The sequence below is a fragment of the Solanum verrucosum genome, unplaced genomic scaffold, assembly GCF_900185275.1.
Source record: "Solanum verrucosum unplaced genomic scaffold, falcon-dt-bn FXZP01000012.1, whole genome shotgun sequence".
In the NCBI taxonomy this organism is placed as follows: Eukaryota; Viridiplantae; Streptophyta; class Magnoliopsida; order Solanales; family Solanaceae; genus Solanum; species Solanum verrucosum.
The window spans coordinates 2,249,440-2,274,677 of record NW_026020063.1 but is presented as its reverse complement, the minus strand read 5'-3'; the positions used below and the strand labels follow the sequence as shown (position 1 = coordinate 2,274,677).

At 32.1% G+C, this 25,238-nt stretch overlaps 3 protein-coding genes across 3 annotated transcripts; 2 read left to right on the top strand and 1 right to left on the bottom strand.

Moving 5' to 3' along the window:
- Positions 1 to 7,881: 7,881 nt before the first annotated feature.
- LOC125823476 (uncharacterized) lies at positions 7,882 to 8,946 on the bottom strand. The gene has a single exon (XM_049502853.1). It carries the CDS (start codon positions 8,944 to 8,946, stop codon positions 7,882 to 7,884), a length of 1,065 nt encoding a protein of 354 aa, XP_049358810.1.
- Positions 8,947 to 13,386: 4,440 nt separating this feature from the next.
- Positions 13,387 to 14,555, top strand: LOC125823443 (uncharacterized). The gene is made up of 2 exons (XM_049502827.1): positions 13,387 to 13,572; positions 14,316 to 14,555. The coding sequence occupies exons 1-2, from the start codon at positions 13,445 to 13,447 to the stop codon at positions 14,548 to 14,550; spliced, it is 363 nt and encodes a 120-aa protein (XP_049358784.1). The 5' UTR covers positions 13,387 to 13,444; the 3' UTR covers positions 14,551 to 14,555.
- A 2,899-nt stretch (positions 14,556 to 17,454) lies between these two features.
- Positions 17,455 to 24,767, top strand: LOC125823427 (serine carboxypeptidase-like 13). The gene is made up of 14 exons (XM_049502813.1): positions 17,455 to 17,656; positions 17,741 to 17,886; positions 18,633 to 18,709; positions 18,799 to 18,921; positions 19,171 to 19,273; positions 20,319 to 20,356; positions 23,077 to 23,178; positions 23,288 to 23,374; positions 23,455 to 23,607; positions 23,784 to 23,855; positions 23,926 to 24,044; positions 24,161 to 24,274; positions 24,362 to 24,407; positions 24,669 to 24,767. The coding sequence occupies exons 1-14, from the start codon at positions 17,478 to 17,480 to the stop codon at positions 24,750 to 24,752; spliced, it is 1,443 nt and encodes a 480-aa protein (XP_049358770.1). The 5' UTR covers positions 17,455 to 17,477; the 3' UTR covers positions 24,753 to 24,767.
- Positions 24,768 to 25,238: the final 471 nt, after the last annotated feature.

Below are 25,238 nucleotides of genomic sequence, written 5' to 3'. Positions count from 1 at the left end.
CCATGTAATTGTATTTGCAATGTTGTAATGAACCTTTTCCTATGTAATGAAAAAATGTTGGATCCGGCTCCTCTCCATTTCTCTTCTCTCCATTTTCCCCAAGTTTCTATTTGGATTAGTGACACGTGGCATAGGTTAAATTAAATGGCTAAGATTTAATTTCTAAAGTAAATCTCTAACCATAATTTAAATAATAAATATATTAAATATTTAATTTATAAAATTACTATAACCCCACCATCTTAGGCTAATAAATTTATGGGAAAAAAGTTTTCTGCCTAAATTTTTTTTACGCAGGATGTTACTTTTATTTTCTTTTTTAGTTAATCTTTTCATTGCATTTTTTCCTTTGAATTTTTCTTTTTGACCGTTACCTATTGAAGAGTATGTTATTTTTCTTATTTTATTTCACCTTTTTTTTTCTCTTTCCTCCAAAGTTAACATTAGCTATTAGTTCGCTGCAGTGCAATGTTTGTATAATCCGTAACCTTTATAAAAAAAAGAAAGTATAAGCTTAAAAAGTTTTTCTTCTTATTGAGTTATCGATTCAGTAACAAAACAGAATAATAATTTTTGTAGCAATAAAGAAAAATATTGTTTAAAAAAAAAAGAGCTCATAGTAAATAGGAATAACAAGAAATTTTAGATATATTTATGAATGGAGATTTTTTGCAAGAATTATGGAATTAACATTTTTTAAAAAGTAAATGAAGAAATTATTTGTTATTTTAATCATGATTAGACCTTAATTTAGGTAATTAAATCTCAACCTTTAATTCTTAATTATGACATGTGGCTACCATCCAAATAGATACTTGGGGAAATGGAGAGGATGAGTAATGGAGAGAAGCCTCATCCAAAAATGTTGTCCGCAAGGCTTTATCTTGATTTGTCTCATTTATTTTTGATGAGTATTTGGTTTTATAAAGAAGTGAGGACATAAACTATACATTTAGTGTCCTACAACTACCTTCTCAACTATCTAAAACATCACAAATACCCTGCAAATTCAGGTTGTGTAGTCACTGTTAAAAATTCATTAGTGTAGTCACCACTTGCCATCCATAAACACAAAATCATTTACCATAAACTAAAAGAGAAGCATTTCTAATTAAAGAGACAGTCATAGCTGCATAATCATTAACTAAAAGAGAAGTTATAGTTGTCAAAGCTGTTACATAATCAATCAACACCAAAAATTAAATTGCAGTCATAGCTAAAAACAATACATACAACCAAATCAACACCAACAAAACATAATGTTGACATTACATTGCCAAAAATCTACCAAAACAAGTTAGATTGCATTAGATGTTATGGGCATTGGAGCTCTCTTGGCTCAAATGTGCAGCCTTAAATCTAGTTTCAATTTGTTTTCTTCCCCTTATTTCTTCAAGTTTCCTTGAGGTCATAACTTGTTTTTCCTTCCATTTCACACCACTTGTTGGTTTGTACCCAAGATCTCTAGTGACAAATGTTGAAGATTTCATATTTCTAAATCTTTTACTAGGCATTCCAGGCTGCTCATTAATTCGGGTAATTTTCCTTAACTGGACAAGTTGACTTCAAACGGGCATATCTCCCTTATCCGAACTCAAAACTTAGCAAACTCGGCGGCGTTGAAAAAAGGATTCCAAGACCTTTCATTTGAAATTTTATGGGCCACCTAACTCATCAGAACGTTATGGTTGTTTGAAGTTGGCCCAAAACTCACAACTTAAGCATAACTTGGAAAAATCTCAAATTAGCTCTTTCCAAATTAGTTCTTTCTAAATTTAGCTCTTTCTAAGACGGGATGTTACAAGAGACTTGTGGTAAGCTCCTAAAGTGTGGAGTTGTCCATCTCCTTCTGTTTTGCTGGACTAGTCTCTTGTATTCAAAGACGGTTCTGTTTTGTATATTTGTATTTACCTTCTACTCCTATTTTGATTAGTACCTCGAATATTGGCTGATACTAGGTTTTGGGATGTCTTATGTATATATTGATTATCTTTCTTTATTTTATTTCGATATTTGTTCCTTGCTTTCAATATGTTTCTCTTCCATGTGATAGTTTGTTACCTATACCTCCTGGTTCCGGGCTATAGGTTCGGCTTACCTACTGATGGGATGTTAGTAGGTGTCATTATAATCTAAAATTTTGGATCGTGACAATTGTTCTTGAAAGTGATTCGCTCTTGATTACTAGCATAATAAAAGGAAGAACTACTTTAGCATGGAATCGTTAAACACTGTGATGATGGATGTTAGGAACCTTATTGAGCGTTCTAATATTGTGATTCTAGCAAATGCTATGGAAAAATATAGTTTAGATAATAGGGGGCTTATTACTTTTTATCCCAAAACAAAAGAAGCAAAAAGTCCCTACACTTGACAAGGGTCAGATTGGCATCATTGTGACACAAGCATTGAGAGATTCTTTTAGAGAGTTACGTTGATTTTTGAGCTGAAACTTTTGTTGTTTTATAATCCCCTTTTGTGTTTTTGTTCTTTGATTAATAAAGGTTGGTGTTAAGTGAAAGTGCAAGGTATTTTAATGGGCATGAAAGATCAAAAACATATCCAAAATTAAATTATTATTCTTTTTAGTTTAATATCTGCGATAAAATTATCAATAATTTATCTAACTTTTGTTATAGTGGTAATGTTTTTCCAAGTGAAGTATGCCACATGACATAATTTTTAAACAAAAGATATAGTGTGTAGTATACATACCATCATATATTAGTCGAGCGTGTTTCGTTTAATATTGAATGATAATCTAGGTAGTAAATTTACATTACTAATAGTTCAAGTATGAAACTCAAAGAAAGGGATAGTTTATATATGTTTTTTACCCTTAACTCTTTTCTTTTTTTTTGGTAAAATTCCTTCCTCGGCAAAATGAATGTTTTAAACTAAAGATAAACAATTATATTTATATGTTTATTTTACTTATGCATTGATACTTTTCTTTATAACGTATTTTTATATGGGAAACTTTCACATATAGCCACTAAAAATAGCTTAATTACGCTCAATAGTTATAGTTTGCTAATTACGATTTGTAGCTACATGTTATAGGAAGGAGAGTGGCGAGCAAGATTGGGAGAGGCGAGCGAGAGAGGGCAGATCGTGGGAGAGAGGTGAATTATATATGTATATTGGTTAGATAATTGTCTATATGTATTTGTATATCTGGCAAGAGGGATTGGGAGAGGGAGGAGAGAGGCGAGCGAGATTGGGAGAGGGAGGAGAGAGGGCAATAATATAATTTCTATAGTTCGCATCTCATTTGTATAATTCGCGGGTACATTTAAATAATTCACGTGTTTTTGTATAATTGAGTAATACAAAGTCTGGAATTAAACAAATATGATAAAACTCAAAATACCGAATTGATACAAACATAAACATATGAACTTTAAATAAGTATACACATTATATTATACAAATTAGATTATATAAATTATATTATACAAAATCCGAAAACTACACGTTTATACAAACTTTAAAAAGTTATACAAAAAAAATTTGAATGTATAAGGTGATAAAACTGAAGAAGCAAAGGAAATCATCGTCATATACAAATACAAACCGTCGTATATAAATACAAATCAAACGAAGAATTGTTAGTTGCGAAATATACAAATGTGGCGAATTATACAAACTCGAAGTCAGCCCACGTAATTAATGGTTAATATTAGTCGCGAATGGTAATTATAGCAAACTATAGCTATGATGACTAATCTATATATATATATATATATATATATATTGTTGTAAAATGAGAGCAAAATATAATAATACTAAACAAGTAAGGAAGACAAATTGTGATGAGAAGTATAGAGTGGAGAATATTATTTAAAACTCTTCAAGTGTGTTCTCACAAGGGTGAAAAGACTACCCTTTTATAGGATTTAGAAAACACATGTTTTCATCCTTTAACCAAATACGTTAATACAACTATAATAAATACAATAAATACATCCATTACGTTAGAGATGAATTAAGAGAAACATCCACACAATTCAGTGGTTTTGTAACACAACCCCCTTGGATGTTTATAGATAATGTGCCTCGTTAAAACCTTACTAGGAAAAATCCAGTGGGAAAAACCCTAGTGAAGGAAAAAGAGTACACACATCTTGTAATATGCCTTGAGTGCTGCCTCATTAAAAAACTTACCAGGAAAACCCAATGGGACAAAACCTTGGCTAAGGGAAAAAGAGTACAGCGCGTATTTTACTCCCCCTGATGAAAAAATTATTTGATATCTTGGAGACGACGCATTCCAATTTTATATCGTAGCTTCTCAAATGTTGACGTTGGCAATGCCTTAGTGAATAAATCTGCAAGATTATCACTCGAACGAATCTGTTGAACATTTATCTCACCATTTTGTTGAAGATCATGTGTGAAAAAAAACTTAGGTGAAATATGCTTTGTTCGGTCTCCTTTGATATATCCTCTCTTTAATTGAGCTATGCAAGCAACATTATCTTCATACAATATTGTTGAAATCTTTGTTTGCACAGAAAGACCGCATAATTGCAAAATATGTTGAGTCATTGATTTAACCATACACACTCACGACTGGCTTCATGAATGGCTATTATCTCTGCATGATTTGAAGAAGTAGCAACTATTGTTTGCTTCATCGAACACCATGATATAGCTGTACCTCTATATGTGAATAAATAGCCTGTCTGAGATCTAGCTTTATACGGATCAGACAAATATCCCGCATCTGCATAACCGATCAATTCTAACTTGGATGCATTAGAATACAACAACCCCATACAATTGTTCCTTGAAGATATCTGAATATATGTTTAACACCTTTCCAATGTCTTGTTGTTGGACATGAGCTGAATCTCGCCAATAAACTAACTGCGAAGCAAATATCTGGTCGGGTATTGTTGGCAAGGTACATTAGTGCCCCGATAGCACTGAGATATGGTGTTTCATCACCAAAAATCTCTTCATCCTTTTCTTGAGGTCGGAATGGATCTTTATTTCAAGAGATCTCACAACCATCGGGGTACTCAATGGGTGTGATTTATCCATGTAAAATCGCTTCAAAACTTTTTCAGTATATGTTGATTGATGGATAAATATTTCATTTGTCAAATGTTCAATTTGAAGGCCAAGACAAAATTTTGTCTTACCAAGATCTTTCATTTCAAATTCTTTCTTTAAACACTCAACAACTTTTGGAAGCTCTTTAGGAGTTCTGATGATGTTCAAGTCATCAACATAAACAGATATTATTACAAATTCAAATTTTGACCTTCGTATAAAAATACAAGGACAAATAGGGTCATTATGATACCCTTCATTTAACAAGTATTCGCTAAGACGATTATACCACATTCGCCCTGATTGTTTCAATCCATATAAGGATTTTTGAAGCTTTATTGAACAACCTTCTTTTGAATTTTTATATGCTTCAGGTACTTTTAGTGCTTCAGGGATTTTCATAAAAATATTGTGGTCTAGTGAGCCATATAAATAGGTTGTGACAACGTCCATTAGATGTATTTCAACCTTTTCATGAACTGTCATATTTATTAGATACCTGAAGGTAATTGCATCTACCATAGGAGAATATGTCTCCTCATAATCAATGCCAGGCATTTGCGAAAAACCTTGTACCACAAGTCGTGCTTTATATCTTACGACTTTATCATTTTCATTGCGCTGTCGCACAAAAACCCATTTGTACGCCACTGGCTTGACACCTTCAGGTGTTCAGACTATCAGTCCAAAAACTCATGTTTTTCAAGTGAAGCCAATTCTGTTTGAATTGCTTCCTTCCATTTTGGCTAATCATTTCTCTGTCTACATTCATTGACAGATCTTGGCTCCAAATCCTTATCTTGTTGCATTATTTCAACTGCAACATTATAGGCAAAAATATTATCCACCACAATATTATTTCGATTCCACCTTTTTCTCGTCAAGACATAATTTATAAAGATTTCCTCATTCTCATTATTTTCAGGTACATGGACCTCCTCTTTGGTGTCATCATTTATTATGTCTCAGAGCTCTTCATGAGAAATTGCCTCCATATTATGATCATCTTGATCATTTATTCCTTTCCTTTTTCGAGGATTTTATCCTTGGAACCAATTGGTCTACCACATTTTAAGCGTGGTCCAGACTCATTTGCCTGAACATTTTGTCCTATCGGTACATCAACTCGAACTTGAGCATTAGCAGCTGGGATATATGATTTAGTAACCCGTGGAAGGTTAGTAAATGCATCCGACAGTTGATTTGCAATATTCTGCAAATAAATTATCTTTTGAACTTCTTGCTCACATTGATTTGTTCGAGGGTCTAAATGAGACAGTGAAAGTGAATTCCAATCTATCTCATTTCCCAACTGTTTTTGTTCTCCCCCTAATGTTGGGTATACTGATTCATCAAAATGACAATCAACAAATCTTGCCGTAAATAAATCTCCAGTTCTAGGTTCCAAATATTTTATAATAGAACGAGATTCATACCCAACATATATCCTCAACCTTCTTTGGGGACCCATCTTTGTGCGTTGTGATGGAGCAATTGGAACATATACCGCACAACCAAAGATTCTAAGATGAGAAATGTTTGGCTCCTGACCAAAAATCAATTGTAATGGGGAGATGTCATGATAACTGGTTGGCCTTATGCGCGCACAAGTGTCGCTGCATGCAAAATAGTATGCCTCCAAATTGAAACATGCAACTTTGTTCCCATCAACAATGGTCTAGCTATCAATTGAAAACGTTTAATGAATGACTCTGCTAAACCATTTTGAGTATGAACATGTGCAACATGATGTTCAACTGTTATTCCAGTAGACAAACAATAATCATTAAATGCCTGAGATGTAAACTCACCAGCATTATCAAGACGAATTGTTTTTATTGTATAATCTGGAAATTGTGCTTTTAACCTTATTATTTAAGCCAACAACCTCGCAAAAGTCATATTGCGAGTTAATAATAAGCACACATGAGACCATCTTGTAGATGCATCTATCAAGACCATATAATATTTAAATGGTCCACATGCAGGGTGAATAGGTCCACATATATCACCCTGTATCCGTTCCAGAAATGCAGGAGATTCCACCCCAACCTTAGCCACTGATGGTTTGATAACCAATTTTCATTATGAACAAGCAGCACAGGAGAATTCCTTTGATTGAAGAACATTTTGGTTCTTCAAAGTATGCCTATGTGAATTCTCAATTATTCTGCGCATCATATTATAATCGGGATGGCCCAATCGATCATGCCAAATGATAAAATCATTAGAACAGTAAACCTTTTGTTTACTACGGCATGTGATTCAACTGTACCAATATTTGTATGGTACAACCCAGAAGAAAGTGCAGGTAATTTTTCATGCACAATTTTCTTCTCCGCATTTATTGTAGTAATATAAAGGTATTCAACCTTTCCTTCATTCGCAGTCTCAACATGATAGCCATTTTGGCGAATAACCTTGAAACTTAACAAGTTTCTATGAGACTTACTATAATACAATGCATTATCAATTACCAATAATGTTCCTCCAGGTAGTAATAAGGCCGCTCTTCCAGAGCCCTCAATCAATTTTGTACTACCGGATATTGTATTAACATATGCCTTTTTCATTATTAAATGAGAGAAATATTTTTTTTTCTCTTAGTATCGTATAAGTTGTGGCTTGTCCAGAAGACACATATCTCCATTACTCATCTTGGATCCAACTGAAGACTGGAAAATTTTATTTATCTTCATAAAAATAAAAATACATAATAAGAAGTACGAAATTTAACAAAAGAAAATTTAAGTACATGAACTTTAAGTAAGACATTAGCAACACATAACATTATTAATTTCCCAGTTCAATTATCAATCTTCAATTGCGATCCCCAAAGAAGTCCTCAGCTTCTAAATGAGTAATATCATCGAGCCCATCAAAAACATCATCTTTCAATGCTAAGTTTGCCTCAACATTCTCATCATATTTTTGAGAAGATCCTGCCTGAACATCATCTTTGAGAGTCAAATGTGACTCCACCCGGGCATTTGAAGAGGAGGCACCACCTTTATTTCCTTTCCTTTTGAAGGAATTTTGATATAGCCTGACAAAATGCTCAGTTGCTCGACATTCATTTTTCCAGTGACCTTTAAGGCCACAACGATGACAGTGATCACTATTTCCTTTAGAAGGATTATTTTGAGAACCAACATTGTTCACCCTTTTGTTATGACCACCACCTCGACGATTATTATATCGTCTTTTGACCTTGCCACGCCCACACACATTGTCATGGCCCCGATTATTATGTCTTATTTCAGACTGGCTGTGTGCTTCTACCTCGTGTGCCTCCGTCAATGGAGCACTTCCAGCGGGACGGGTTTCATGATTTTTCATTAAACGGTCATTATGTTGCTCAGCCACCAAAAGGCATGAGATTAATTTAGAGTATTTTTTAAAACCCTTTTCACGGTATTGCTGCTGTAATATCATATTGGAGGCATGGATAATAGTTAAAGTCTTTTCCAACATGTCCTCATCTTTTATAACTTCCCCACATAATTTTAATTGGGAAGTGATTCTAAATACATCAGAGTTATACTCAATTACAGTTTTATAATCTTGAAACCGTAAGTGCATCCACTCATAACGAGCCCTTGGCAATACCGTTGCCTTGAGGTGGTCATACCTCCCTTTCAAACCTATCCACAATTCAAGTGGATCTTTCACTATTAGGTATTCAACCTTCAGGCTTTCATCAAGATGATGACAAAGGAAAATCATAGCCTTCACTTTATCTTGACTTGATGCTTTATTTCCTTCGATTATACAATCACCAAGACCCTTAGCGGTAAGGTGAATTTCAGCATCAAGTACCCATGACAAATAGTTCTTTCCAGAAATGTCAAGTGCCACAAATTCAAGCTTTGACAAATTCGACATGATGAAAACTATCATAAAATAGTTGAGTTAATAACATGATGTGATTTCTTTATAATAAAAGATAACTTTATGTTTCAAATGATTAAGAATTAGTATAAAGTATATTATATGCATGAACATGGAATGTTACAAAAACATGTAAACTCATTAAGTATGAAACGGTAAATTTAATATATGTTCTAATTATTTTTCAATATTTACTTCTAGTTTCAATAGTTATTAACGTCAAACTTTTGTAAGTTTTTCAAGTCATATTTAATATAATACTACTTTCTTTATGACACACAAATATTTATCATAAATTTATGACAAGAAAATATTTACAAGTCTTCTAACTAGCATGTTATCACATTTCCTACTATTTAATTTAGAGTTATAAGTTAGTAGCATATAAACAACATAAACATATAAATATGAAACGTATTGATTATTATGCCTAATAAAGTATTATAATAATACCTAAAGCAAGTTATATATGCAGTAATTAAATTACGGATCAAAGATTTATGCAAGTCCTATTAGAGATGTTATAAACATATAAATGTATACCTGACTCTAAATGAAAGTTGATTAACTTTTAGGAATTAATTTCGAATTAAGTAGGTCTCAGTTGGTTAGAGACTCCTGCTGATAACGTGTTGTAAAATGAGAGCAAAATATAATAATACTAAACAAGTAAGGAAGACAAATTGTGATGAGAAGTATAGAGTGGAGAATATTATTTAAAACTCTTCAAGTGTGTTCTCACAAGGGTGAAAAGACTACCCTTTTATAGGATTTAGAAAACACATGTTTTCATCCTTTAACCAAATACGTTAGTACAATTATAATAAATGCATACTTGACGTATTTTACTATTTTGACGTATGGCTATTTTTAATGAATATGTCTTTTAAATCTATATGTATATATATAAAGCTAGATAAACAAAAAAAAGTGATGTGACATTTTTCAATGGTCAAGAATTTATTTTTATTTTTTTTGATATTTTTTCTAATTTTTTAAATTATTTTATTTTATAAAATCATCTCTTTAATTCCTACCTCTTCAATTACATAATTAATTTAGTAACATCTATAACTCCTAACCTTTCATATTCATAACCTTCAAATTATTTAATATACAATTTTATAACTCATCAAAATCACACTTATAAAAACCTATTTTGAGACATATATGATGATTATTTTATTTTCATTTTTTTTAATCTTCATCTTTTGTCTCATTGGTTGGTTAATTTTTTGTCTTCTTTGATTTGATTTTGCAGGAGAAAGATCTATAATGAATATATTAGACATTTTTACATAGTTGGCTTTTACGAGGTAAAATGATTTGACATGCATAATATAGTATCACTTTTTTTCTATTATATATATATATATATATATATATATATATATATATATATATATATATATATATATATATTTAAATATTGATTATATGAATCATGAGGTTTTTTTTAGAAAAAATGATTTGATTTTTTCTCTTTGCTTCTCTTTGTAGGTTCCTTCTTTCCTCTTTAACTCATAGCTAAATATTCTTGATTAGTTAATTTTATTTTTATATTTTTTTTGTTGCTTAAGGTTAACTTACCGTGTTTTCAAGTTTGGATATTTTTAAAAATAAAAGCAGAAAATGGAGTTAACATATACAAGTATACTACTCAAGAAAGCATGTAAATATAATTTTATAGTTATGTGGATCAAATTTTTATTAATTATAATGATAGAACATGGGAATGTAAAGTTAATTAATTTTCAAATATAGTAATTCATAGAAAGATTGACTATTAATACGTAACTTTGAAATCTTCATATTTTAATTTTTTTTTAATTATTATTATTACTATTATTATTATTATTATTATTATTATTATTATTATTATTATTATTATTATTATTATTATTATTATTATTATTATTATTAGAAGTTCTTTTTAAAAAAAAATAGATAGTAATTCTATTAAATATTTAACATTTGTTGTTTGAAAGATTACTACAAATTAGGAGTATATAGGTTTTCGTATAGTGCTTCAGTGCGTCTTCACTATTGGAAATGTTTATTGATTATAGTGCTTTAAGATCGAGTGTTATTACAAAATTTATTAAAATTTACTTTTGCAAATGATAATTATTATTCTTTTTTAAGAAAAAGTGTGTTTCATGAGTTACAAAAAAAATATCTATCTATTTGCATTCTCTACTTAAATATCGTGTCTTCTCAACTTCCTTCTACTTAATTTTTCATGATTAATCAATCTATAAATAGCAATTCTTCATGGAATTGTTTCAAAAATAATCTCATTATTTAAATGAATTAAACGGATAGCACAACCAATTAAGGAAAAAAGTTGTATAAATACACTAATTTTTCAAAAGAGAAAAATAGAGAAAAATACCAACAATATTACAGAATCATGTAACATTATGTGTTGATGAACTTGCATATTTATGAATTACTTTTTATACAATTACACCATCCTAAACTAATCCTCTACACATTTTCATTTACTATATTTACATAATAAATTAATAATAGATCTTTCATAATAAATAAATATCAAACCAAATCCCCAACTTTCCTCCAATTATTTATCAAAATCTTGACACTTATCTTTACGCAAACATTTAACAAATTCAAATAATGAATTCATCATTTAAACAATTAAATGGAAAGCACAACCAACAAATAAAAAAAGTGGTATAAATACCACAAACAAAATTAAAAACATCAAGACACACCATTTATCTTCATAGTCACCATCTACTCATAGTGGTTAATTAAGGTTAGTTTTTCAAATGTTCAATATTATTATATTTAAATTACATTTTATTGCAACACTCTATCCTTAGTTTGACTTTGACAAATACTTATACAAAAGTACTACAATGGATAAAAAAAATCATGGATCATCCCCAACAAATTAGTTCGGAGAATTGTCAAGGTAAAATATTAATGATAATATTCATAACTATATTAAGTTGTACTTCTATACAATTAACAAAACATTTATTGTTAAATACAAATGCAACTGAAAAATCAAGCAAAGCGGTTAAAGTGATGTATGGAAATATTATGCAATAGCGAATTGCATATTTCAGAAAGGAACAAGAGTGATTGAAAAAATATATACACAGAGAAGAATGACATGAAGTTTTTTATGAATTGATTTCAATGTAATAGGGAGATGAAATATCTTTTTATTAGAGAATATATTTTCTAAAAATCAATCTAATACTGAACGGCAGGTACCCACAATCGCCGTAACGAAGGAATGAATCTATTAAGTGGGAAAGAGCCCTCGTAAGGCCTCTCTCATCCCTTGCTTATGCTGAATCGAGATTTTATTGGTCTTCTTTGACCCGCGGGTGCGAATCGGGACCCGTTGGGTAATCTATTCTAGACCCGCCTGCCGGCCTTAAATCTATCTTACTCTTCCTTGGTCTCTTCCATGGATCGGTGGATATGAAATAGAATGAATTCAAGGACAAAGTCGCTGGTATACTGTGATCCAGACCCAGGAAGGGCCAGACATGAATCCGGGAGCCGAGCCCCTGCGCAGGGGCTTAGATCAACACTTATATAATAGCTAGTCATCTATTGGAGGCGGGTGCATGACGGGTTGTAAGACGCTCAATCAATCGGGCACTATCCCACCCTTCTTCCTTTTATTTTACATTGAAAAACATTTCAATTACATTCACAAAAGTATTCATGATAGATATTACAATATAAAAGTTCAATCTCTTTGGCATCTTAATAAAAAAACAAGAAGGACCATCAAAACATACTAACAATTCCCCATTCAGTGCAATGGAAATAAAGTAATTTTTAATAGAGCATGTATCATTTCAAATAAAGAGATAATGATACGCTCGGAAAATATAATGATATAATTAATCTACAAGAAAAAATATTTTAACACATATCTTTTAACCCTCGCGCGAAGCGCGGCCATGTACCCTAGTTAAATAGTATAAGTTTGCTTAACCGCATAATTTTTCCTTTTTATATTTATAACATACTTTTCTATTTTATAATAATCAGGCTAAGCACATAAATATTAATTCACTAGTAATATCATAATCTACACAAGAAATTAGTGTTTTATAAGGTATTTTTATATTTATAACATATTTTTTGTAATTTATAACTGCACAAAGCACATAAATATTCACTAGCAATATCATAATCCTCATAAGAAATTAGGAAGAGAATATTCTAAAATTATCCGTTTAATTTTATTTTGAATGGTTTAGGGTATTTTGTAGCCTTTGGTGTAGCTAGATAGAAATAAAATAGATAAGGAAGTTGGGGTCCACCAAAAAAGAAGTTATCAAGAAGCAACCAATAAAATTTGAATGCCAAATGCTTAGTATTATCCCTAAAACCACATAAGAACATTTCTTGTTTTGTGTGGTACGTGTTCGATCTTGACTTATAGAAATGTCCAATTCATTTAGACCAAGCAAATGCACACACACATACCAAAATTATGGCTCAGTCAGTGTCCCCTACAGCAGCAGCTACACTAACCTCACTATCAACCAAGAAGAATGCCCGTTTGAGTTCTTTTAAAGTTTTGGCTTGTCAATTGGACGCAAAGATTAATGTCTCTCGCAGGTTAGCTATACGTTTAATTATTTAATTATTTGTCTTCCAACTCCCAAAAGAATGAAGACAATATATGTTGTAGTCTTGTAGAGATGAATCTAATCCTAGACCATACACCTTAATTAGCTTGTTTGAATATAATGGTTGTTATCCGTTGCGTATTGTATTGTTAGTTTAAATACAATGTTTGTTTTGATTTTTTACTTAAATTTTATTGTATTGTACCGTTTAAATCTATTGTTAGGTAACGATGAAAAGTCTCATTTTTGTGTAGCCACTGATTTGGTATATCATTGTGTCGTTTTCTTAATATTTTCTTCTCATTTTGTCTTTACTTAATTATTTAATAATCATATATTTTTATTTTTTACCCAACATTTTCATAATAACTCTTCTCCCTACGGCTCTATCCGTTTTTGATCGTGTAGGCTTATCATTCAAATTGTTGATGTACACATTATGTAAAATGGATAAAATAATATAATACGATACAATACTATACATTATGAAATTCCCATGGTTTCTATCAGTCTTGTCAATTGGATTAGATCTATATGATATGATGTAGTCAGTTAAAAATACTAGGCATAGCACTACAAATATGCAAAATGAGAAGTTCATATATATATATATATATATATATATATATATATATAGGTAATAATAGGTAGTCTAATACTATAAAATTAGCTGACATGCAGTACAACGCTAAGAAATGCTGATATTATTGAAAATATATGGCATTTATGCAGAAGTTTGGCCTTGAGCTTGGCTGGAGTAGCGGCGGCGCTGAATGGAGGTAACAACAATGCAAATGCCGCTGCAAGAAGGCCTCCACCACCCCCGCCAACGGAGAAAAAGGATCCAAATGTGAGTGGTGTGTTGGCTAAAGTATTAGCTAGCAAGAGGAGAAAGGAGGCTATGAAAGAGTCCATCGCCAAGCTAAGAGAGAAAGGGAAGCCTGTCAAAGAAGTACCATCTGAATAGTTTGTTCGATCACTATGTATATTAAGAGAGAAATTATTGCTATTGCTCCTCTTTAATTTACATAGTTGAGTTAAAGGTTTGCAAAATTACAAGTCAATTCTATCAATAATAATGAGATCAATGGTTAAAAACCAATCATAAAAGCTATTCATTTATATATATTTTTGAACTTCCATGGGGTTATGTGTTTGATTTAGGAAAAAGTCTCAAGGTTTTAAAGGAATGATATGTACAAGTCACATACAACATTTGTTTGTCGGAAAAATCATATAGGTGCAAATAAAGTTAGATAATAAAAATAAGATTAAAGATAGAGCTGTCAAAATAGGCTGATCCAATCCAATCCAATTCAACCCTAACGGACTAGAGAGTTAAATGGATTAGGAGGGTTGACCCTTTTAATTAAGGAAAAATTATATGAAATAGCAAATTATTAATTCAAATTAAATGTTATAGCCATAGTTTCTTTTATTTGTAATTCGCAACAAACATTTCATGTTTTTTGTCATCTCATTTGTATACCGAAATATACAAATAGACCCATTTGGTATACATATGTGTTGTATATATGAGATAGGGAAAACATTTGCTTCAGGTTGCTAAACACCATTTGTGGCATTCTTGCCTTGGCTGCAATCAAAAGGTGGCCTTATTTCAATTTGACGTGCAAAATAGAATGCCAATTTTGTTTATATACAATTATTATGTTTTAGTTTGTATACCGAAATATACAAATACAAATTTTTATGTATATGTATACCAAAATATACAGATTAATAGCCATAACAAACGTTATGTTTGCTATGGAGCTCAATTATACAAACTATAGTTATACTATACAAATATGGTTTTTATGTTTGCTAAACCTAAAATTTACTCTTTAATTAAAGGGCCTATAAAATAACAGCCAAACCCAGTCCTAAGCGGGTCACGGTTGGGACGAGTCGGCCCTTCAACCAAAAAATGAACAACATTGATGTCTTAGAAAGAGTATCTAAGAGTATCGAACGCTGATCTCTGATGAACATGACATCAATACAAATAAAAATTAATTTATAAATTACATATTTCATTGAATACTACAAAAATACATAATAGCCATGATACAATATTGTAAGATTCATCCGAGCAAAAAATATTACATAATCAATTTTTCATAAACAAGACAACAAAGGGGAAATGAAAAATTAGGTATAAAAACAAAAATATGTTTGATTTTAATGGGCTAATGACCCTAGAATATAAAAGATCTACAAAAGAGTTAGACTTGATTTTATATTTTTTAGATATTTATTAATAAATTTTTTACAAATAAAACACTACTGAAATATTTATAATAAATATTTTTTAATATTCATAGCCCACGAACTGGCCTCTAAGCCTCGCGGTTTGAGCCTACGAGGCTAGCGGTCCAAATAAGGTTAAGCCTAAAAGCCTCGTTTCTAAATGAGCCAAAAAATTAATTCCAATCTTATATAATTCAAGAATTGAATTGAACCGACTTAACAGATCAATCCTATTTTGACAGCTCTAATTGAAGACAAGTTAATTAGGTTGATTAAGCTTTCTTTCGTTTTCAAAAACCTTATGATTCGATCCGCATCTCTTCGCATTAATTGTTTCTTACCATGTGCGTATCTTTATGTCAAGTCATATGTCCACGTGGCAATTGTTGAGGCCTATTTTTATCGCTTAGCTCTTTTCATTTACAAATGCCACAACCCAAGCAGTTGTTGTTCGTGATTTTGTTTTTTGCTTCTATGCTTGTTGCCATCGTAGGAATAATTGTTATTAACCTGTATTTCTAAAACACTTAGGGGCCGTTTGGTTACTGGGTATAAGACACATCTTATTCATATATAAAAAGTTGCATTAGCTTTATTATGTTTGGTAGATGTTTTGTATTAGGTATAAAGGTCAACATAAGTTATACCATGTTTAATTGATACGATTTTGAATGTTGTATAAAAATTATTCATGTATATATTTATATGGTGTTTGGTTGTGTTTTTTGTTGTCTTACATAATTAATACCAACATAACTTATGAAGGAATCTATGTATAAGTTGTGTGGGATAGTAGGTGGAATAAGTTATGTGGGTATTATTACATATTTACCCTATTAATATTTTTTATTTTTTTTTTAATTGAGAACTTTACAGTTTTCCTTACTACGTTTGTTTTTCAATTTGTTTTTATATACAAACATTTTTTATTTCTTTCTATATATATGTACGTACAGTTTGTATTTATTTATGTAAATATAAATATTTTATTAATATTAGAAGTTGGTTGTATGAATTTTGACGGCACATAGTTAATCGAATATTAGCGATATATATTATTAAATATATTCAACATATTTAATTATATGTATTATTATTTTGTTAATAATATATATTACTAATTTACAACAAATTCAATATTCAATAGTTAATAATTCATGTATTGCAATAGCTAATATTCGCATAGCTAAACCATGCACAACTAAACCCTGCATAATTAATACCTGCATAACTAATACCTGTATAACTCTAACCAGTAACCAAACGACCCCTTAGAACAATGATTTTGAAGAATTTGGTAAGTACAATAAGTTTAAAAAATATTTTTAAAACTAGAAACTTAAAACCAGTAATAAAAAATAACATCAAGTGAATACATCAAGGATCAAATAATCTCAACCCTCGGAGGCTCGGACCATTTTAATCATTTTCTTAAAAAAATTGATGTAAGACCGGCTGGTGGTAGGTAGAGTGATAAACTTAGAGGACCTGATCACATTTAATAGAAGTTATAGTGATATTTTTGTAATTTTTTCGATAGTACAATTCCTCACAAGTCAAAATTTCCTAGTATCGAGGAACTCGTAATAAATAGAAGAGAGTACCTAAAAAAAGAAAGTGCAGAAGGTTTCGCAGGAGAAAATGGAAGTCGGAAAACTGATTTTGGTGTTGAGTTATCTACAATATGTATACCCTCTATTTATCATTTACCTCTTTTTCCTTCCATTGGAGAGAACTCCACCTCCACACTTTGATGTATCAACTTCTTTAGTCAAGTATTTGCCTGGCTTCGGTTTTCTTCCTTTTCAACTAGATACTGGGTAAGAAGTTTTTTTTTTTTTTTTTGGATTCTTTTTGTACAAGATGGTATTTGTAATTTGTTGTGTTGTTACTGTGTATGATAGATATATAGGAGTTGGTGAAGGTGAGGAAGTGCAACTGTTTTATTATTTTGTGAAGTCAGAGTCGGATCCTGAAACCGACCCGCTTATACTATGGATAACAGGTGGACCTGGTTGCTCTTCACTTGAAGGATTGACTATGGAATTTGGTAATATACTTCATCATAATAAGTAGTAGTAGTTGTAGTATTCACTTAATTTTTATGTTTACTTGGAAATTCTTTTAGCCCTTTTCTTCGGTGTAGCAGAGAGATTTGATTTTGTAATCCTTTTATAAGTTTATTTTTAGTCTCTCCTTATATAAGAAGGTGTGGAGGACACGGATTAAGATTGAAAATTAGTAGGTAAGAGTGTGTCCGTGCTAGTAGGTAGGAGTGCATTGTCTTGATGCTTCTTACTAGTAGTCTTAGTGCTATGCATGTAGTTTCTTGTTCTTCGATTTTGTTGATATATGTTTTTTCGTGTAGTTTGATGGTAGTAATATTTGGTTGTGGTACGGTTCTGCTACTATCTGATGTTATGTTTACTACCTATTGTCTCTTGTACTTCCATTACGTACTTTTTAGTTTGTTTTTGTCTTGAACTGAAAGTCTATTAGAAACAGTCTCTGTACCTCATTTGTGAGGTAAAGATAAGGTCTACGTACATTCTACCCTATTCCCACAGACTGGGGTCTGGGGAGGGTAGAAGACCTTATCTTTACCTCACAGATGAGGTACAAAGACTGTTTCTAATAGACTTTCGTCTCAAGACAAAAACAAACTAAAAAGGTACGTAATGAAAGTACAATAGACAATAGGTAGTAAACATAACAACAACTATATTCATTATTATATTAATAATTGAAAACCTAGAGCTGCGAGGACTAATCAATCCAATTTGGTAAACCATCCAGGTCCTCTGCACTTTGATGATATGGAGTATAATGGTAGTTTACCTACTCTATCATTGAATACCCATTCATGGACCAAGGTGAGCACTTACCTTACTCTTTAAGAAAGTACGTATAAAATTTTGAATGATTCTAGATTGTTGAAATGCCAATAAATGAAATGGTTTAGGTGGCAAGCATAATCTTTCTAGATTTGCCAGTGAAGACAGGATTCTCTTATGCAACAACTGAAAAGGCAAATCAAACAAATAATTTACAAACTGGTGAACATGCTTACCAATTTCTTCAAAAGGTAATTTCTTTCATTTCCTTTTTGTTTCTTTGTGCTCTTTTATTTGCATTTTAAGTTGTTCTCCTACATCTCTATCAGTGAGATGAATGACGATTTGGTTTTAAAAAATTTCCATTGTAGTTGAAATTAAATAGCTTTTGCTTTTAATCATGCACGATTTGATTTTATAACAATTTCCATCTTTTCTTCTACGCTGTTTTTCTACATTTTGCATTAATTTGATAATATTTGTATTTTGGCATTTTGTAGTGGTTGGCTAATCATTCAAAGTTCCTTCAAAATCCAATATATATTGGCGGTGACTCGTACTCTGGGACAACTGTTCCAATTGTTGTTCAAACAATATCAAATGGTATGGTTCTCATGGATGAAAACTTGTCTTCATCATCAAGAATTTAATTTAATCTTATTCCTTTCTTTATTGATCTACTTCCATTCTAGATTTGATTTCGTATAATAATTATATGCTACAACATTTTTCCTCAAATTTTGAAGTTCAAAACTAAATAAAGTCTTACAGTTATGAACTGAATTTGTCTAAATGCTACTCTAGGAGTTGTATGCTAGTTTGGACCTATATAAAAAGGGATCTATGTAGTTTGGACAATTGTTTTATTGGCTGAGTTTATATATCTGATACTAAGAAGTAAGATGTGGTTAGTGATTAGTTCATGTGTGATCTATTGTAGTTTCATTCATGTGCTAGTCAATTGATTGTGAAACAAAGTAGAAGTTTTGATCAATGCATGGATAATCATATTTATCCTGTTTTAGTTCCTGTGGTAATAGAAATTTTCATTAGATAAAAATTTAATCAAAATTTATTTTCTCAATTTGTTGTTATCATAAAAAGTAACAGATAAATTACGAAACCTTGGGCCAACAAAATGCATAATTATCTTTTATTTATTGCTTGGCCGAGATATTTATCAGTATCAGTAAATTTTGCTACTTCAAATGTTTTAAGGTAAATAATAGGAATGACAAAAATCATAGAGTTGTCACAAAATATTATTGTTGCTGCATTACATTTGCAGTTGTGGTGTTACACTTTAATTCATAGCTTTTATGAATTTTAGCTTTTACAGCATTTAACTTAGAAAGTTATAGAAGTGACAGTAAGTGGTGGAATCAATATGAGATGTCTTTGTTTCTTCTTTTATGTATCATACATTGATGTAGGTTCTTCATCCCAGAAATTTTGTACAATAGATTGCTATAAAGAATTATGCTCCTTTCAAATGTTTGTCTATGTATATGCGTGTATTATAAAGAGCTCAATGTTCCCTCCTCACTGTGCAAGTATTCCGTCTGAAGTCAATTAGAAGGATTTCAATGCACTTCTACTCTACACGTAATTCTACTTTTGACATTCATTAGAAGTTTTTATCATGCAGGGAATGATGCGAAGACCAAGCCAATGATTAATCTTAAGGTTTGTGATTTTGAAGTCTTTCGCTACTGTATTAGACATATGTTGTGTGTGTACACATGTACATTGATGAGGGGGTGCCACTAAGTGACTTAGATAGGCATATTTTCCTACCACATGGATGTGGCTGATTAAAAACCTTTTTTTTTGCAAAATTTTCTCCCTTAACTTGTGCAATCAAACAAGCTTGGACACTAGATATGTGCCTCAAGTATATGTAGCGGAAGCTCAACCTTTCATTAACGAGGTCCTTGATGATTGTAGCCTTCTCAGCCATTTGTGTGTAGCCATTAGTTTCTTGAGGCATGTTTTCAGTGTATGCTTCTTATACAACAACATACCTAGTGAAATTTCATAAGTGTGGTCTGGGGAGAGTACAATGTATGGAAACCTTACCACTACCTTGTGGAGGTAGAGAAACTATTTCCAAAAGGCCCTTGGCTCAAGTGTAGCAAATTCAGGTACAAAGAAGGAGACAGTGAAGAAATATAACAAGTAATAAGAAAATAGTGCAATAGTCGAAATACAATAAACAACATACGAGGATAGATTATTGAAAAAAATAATAAGCAATGATAAATGTACAAAACAAGAACTACAATATTACAACTAGTACAATGGCAAACACCAATCACTTTAAGCAAGACAACACTACACTACCTACTAACCTTCTACCAAATACATGTCCTCCACATCCTCCTATACAAGGTCATGTCCCCAGTAACCTGAAGTTGTGTCATATTTTGTCTTATCACATCTTCCCAATACTTCTTCGACCTACCTCTGCCTCCTAATTTTGTTGTCACATTAGTAAGAGAAGGTACTTACTTTTCTAATAACGTCGTCATGTTATGCGGTTACTAAATTTGATTTGGATGTAGCACCGTAAACTAAGTTGCTCGGTACTCGATCTGGTCCACCAAACCCCTCCCTTCACAAGACCAATCCAACTGCTTCCAAACAATCCACCAACCCTCAATAACCTAACTTCCACAAAACAATCCGCAACAAGACAACCCTTTACCCTTAACTACTCCATATGCATCCCAAACTTCACTTACCCAAACTCCAGTCATCCAAACTACTCCACTAACCCAAACCACCTCGCTTACCCAAAAATACCAAGCGACCAACATATACCAGCGGCACACACTGCAATCCCTAACATGCAATATGTGCCTCAAGTATATGTAGCGGAAGCTTAATCTTTCATTAACGAGGTCCTTGATGATTGTAGCCTTCTCAGCATTTGTGTGCAGTGGCGGAGCTAGGATTTTTAATAAGGGGGTTCAAAATCTGAAAAAGTAAACATACGAACTAGTCGAAAGGGGTTCGACATCTACTGTATATACATAAAAAATAATTTTAACCATGTATAAATAGTAAGATTTCCCGCCGAAGGGGGTTCGGATGAACCCCCTGACATACTGCTGGCTCCGCCCCTGTTTGTGTGTAGCCATTAGTTTCTTGAGGCATGTTTTCAGTGTATGCTTCTTATACAACAACATACCTAGTGAAATTTCATAAGTGGGGCTTACCACTACCTTGTGGAGGTAGAGAAACTATTTCCAAAAGGCCCTTGGCTCAAGTGTAGCAAATTTAGGTACAAAGAAGGAGATAGTGAAGAAAATATAGCAAGTAACAAGAAAATAGTGCGATAATTGAACTACAATAACAACATACGAGGATAGATTATTGAGAAAAATAATAAGCAATGATAAATGTACAAAACAAGAACTACAATATTACAACTAGTACAATGGCAAACACCAATCACTTTAAGCAAGACAACACTACACTACCTACTAACCTTCTACCCAAATACATGTCCTCCACATCCTCCTATACAAGGTCATGTCCTCAATAACCTGAAGTTGTGTCATATCCTGTTTTATCACCTCTCCCTAATACTTCTTCGACCTACCTCTGCCTCCTAATTTTGCCGTCACATTAGTAAGAGAAGGAACTTACTTTTCTAATAACGTCTTCATGTTATGCGGTTACTGAATTTGATTTGGATGTAGCACCGTGAAACTAAGTTGCTCGGTACCCGATCTGGTCAACTAGTTTTGGGTACTTTGACCGAATTCGATGGAGAGATTTCAGACAGTTTTGATGATTTCTATAATCAAAACAAAAACTAAGGTGAAACTGAAGAAAATGAAATACTTAGTATCTATGAATTTCTATTGCCACTTCCTTTCCTTTTATATCCTTTCGGGGATCAATATTTCTCCTCAAGTTTTTCATATAATATCTCATAATTTAGGTTTTATAACTCTATTTTTAGATATTGAAATTATTTTAAGATGAATCCCCGCACTCGTATCATACATGAATTCGTATCCCCGAATCTTAAAATTTAGATCATAGAGGATCCGACCTCTGGATCCATACCCGGGTCCGAGCAACTTAACCCTGAAATTTACATGAGATAAGTAAACCACTCCGCTTGCATGCATACAACATTACAACTGACTTTATCCAAGCCAAGCTTACGTGCATATGATAAGGCAATGAAGTAAGAAAATGTCAAGGATGATAGAATTGTATGTGCAGGACTCTCTGTCTATGTTAACCACAAATGGACATGTTATTTGTGAATTGCACTTAACCACAATGGGCACGTTATTTGTAAATTGCACTGTCTGCTATTTTTATAGAGCATATACATGAGATGAGTTATATTATAGATGCCAATTCATACTTGAAAAAAATTGTAGGGTTACATACTTGGAAATCCTTTGACAATTAATCCAGATGAATTAAACTATAGGATCCCATTTGCTCATGGTATGGGACTTTTATCTGATGACCTGTACAAGGTAAACCTATACTGCTTTTGCTTTGATCTTCCCACTGCAATTTCTTCATCACTTTCCTTCTTGTTATTGCATTTCCATTTAACTCTTTAATTTTGTGTGTTCTTTGTAGGCGTTAGTGTCCAACTGTAGAGGAGAATATCAGAATATAGCTCCGAACAATTCAGCTTGTTCTAATAGCGTTCAGACATTCAATAAGGTTCACACTGTTTCATTTTTCATGCAGCACACCATTTTCCTCATTTCAAATGAAAATTAATACAAGCCATGAACTTATAGTTATGCGAGGGAATAAATAAAGAACACATTCTAGAGCCTCTTTGTGATAGTGTTTCGTTAAAGAGATACAGATCAGTTGGCTGCAGAACATCTCTTTATGCGAAGCTCCACAAACTCGAGAATTCAATGGTGCTTCCCGGAGTTAAATGTCTTGTAAGTGTTCATAATCCATAGTTTCATTTAGATATTAAACTACATTTTAAAATCTTTTTCTATTTTAGATAGTTTTTTTTTTTTTTGGTTTGGTTCCTTACACATTCAATATTGCACACAAATGTAGAGGAGGTATACAAATCTTCCATATGAATATTTTATTCCTACAAATGTAGGAGGACTGGCGCAAGCTTTCTGTTCATTGGGCCAATGATGATAGTGTTCAAGAGGCTCTTCATGTTCGAAAGGTTTATCAATTGTCTTGATAAAAGCATACACGTTAAACAAAGTGATAATAATTCAAAAGTTCAATTTTAGGGAACCATTCAAAATTGGACACGATGCAGGGGAGACTTATCTTTCACATACAATGTCTACAATGTTGTACCATATCACGCCAATCTTAGCGCCAAAGGTTATAGGTCACTTATATACAGGTATGACAACTACATTTTAATGTTATATTTGCAAAAACAAATCTCATGATCTTTTCTATTGCTGGGCATTGCCATGTCATTATCGTGTACTGATACGCATACATATGGAATTGCAGTGGTGATCATGATTTGACTATTCCTTTTATTTCAACTGAAGCATGGATTGGATCACTTAACTACTCAGTTACTGATGATTGGCGGAAATGGATTGTAAATGGCCAAGTTGCTGGGTAGGTAACCAAATGTTTCTTCCTTTGTTTCTGACCTTAAATGGAGAGGTTTAAGTTGTTTCATCTTTTATTTCCATTGTTCTGTAGCTACACGAAGTCTTACTCTAATAATTTGACATTTGCCACTGTGAAGGTAAGTTTCTTGACTTCACTTTCACTTTAATTCTTCTCATAAACTCTCTTTTATGTTTCCAATTATATTTAATTTCCTTAGTGATATTTGGCTACGTTGCTCAGATTCTTCAAAAATGTCAACGTGTGTGTTGGATTCTCCAAAACTAGTGTATTTTTGGAGAATTCGACACGGGTGCGACATCGAAAGTGAAGAGTTCGCGCAACTTAGGTATTTGGTGGATTAAGTGTGTGAAGTTGTAGTGTATGCCATCATTTTCAGGGATCAGGTCATGTGGCTCCTCTTTGGAAACCTTTAGAATGTTTAACCATGCTTACAAAATGGATATCTTACAAACAACTTTAGGTCTTCTCAAGGTCTGGAATAGATGATGCTGGTTAGTTGCTGGATCTTCCTCTCTTGTCTTTTTGAAATAATTTGATGTTTTTGAGCTTTTCGACTCACCAACCTATGTATTTTTACCTCAGTTTCTAGGAAGCTTGTTTCACCATTGGTTCACAAGAAGAAGGGAACTTCTTTGTTATAGATTCTTGGGGATCGTCTGGTAAAGTGTATTAGAAGAAATAATCCATGTGTTATATGAGATATTATTTAGTACTATGTTTGGTATTTAGTAATACCATGAAGCTAATATATGTAACGACAAACTTCACAACCAATATGACTAGGAAATCTTTTTGCAACAAATTTACAAATCACACTACACCTATGAATTTCAAAATTCTCATAATACAAAAAAATTTACTGCTTTTTACATCAGAAGAAAAACTTGATAATATTCCATCTAGCTATTCATTCTCACTTATCATCAATTTTTTAGAAAACACTATT

Bases quoted from the DNA above. Each gene is read 5' to 3' on its own strand.
- LOC125823476 (XM_049502853.1), bottom strand. From the start codon at position 8,946: ATGTCGAATTTGTCAAAGCTTGAATTTGTGGCACTTGACATTTCTGGA.
- LOC125823443 (XM_049502827.1), top strand. From the start codon at position 13,445: ATGGCTCAGTCAGTGTCCCCTACAGCAGCAGCTACACTAACCTCACTA. The intron at 13,573-14,315 runs GTTAGCTATACG...GCATTTATGCAG, and splicing joins AAGATTAATGTCTCTCGCAG to AAGTTTGGCCTTGAGCTTGG.
- LOC125823427 (XM_049502813.1), top strand. From the start codon at position 17,478: ATGGAAGTCGGAAAACTGATTTTGGTGTTGAGTTATCTACAATATGTA. The intron at 17,657-17,740 runs GTAAGAAGTTTT...TGTGTATGATAG, and splicing joins CCTTTTCAACTAGATACTGG to ATATATAGGAGTTGGTGAAG. The intron at 18,922-19,170 runs GTAATTTCTTTC...GGCATTTTGTAG, and splicing joins CTTACCAATTTCTTCAAAAG to TGGTTGGCTAATCATTCAAA.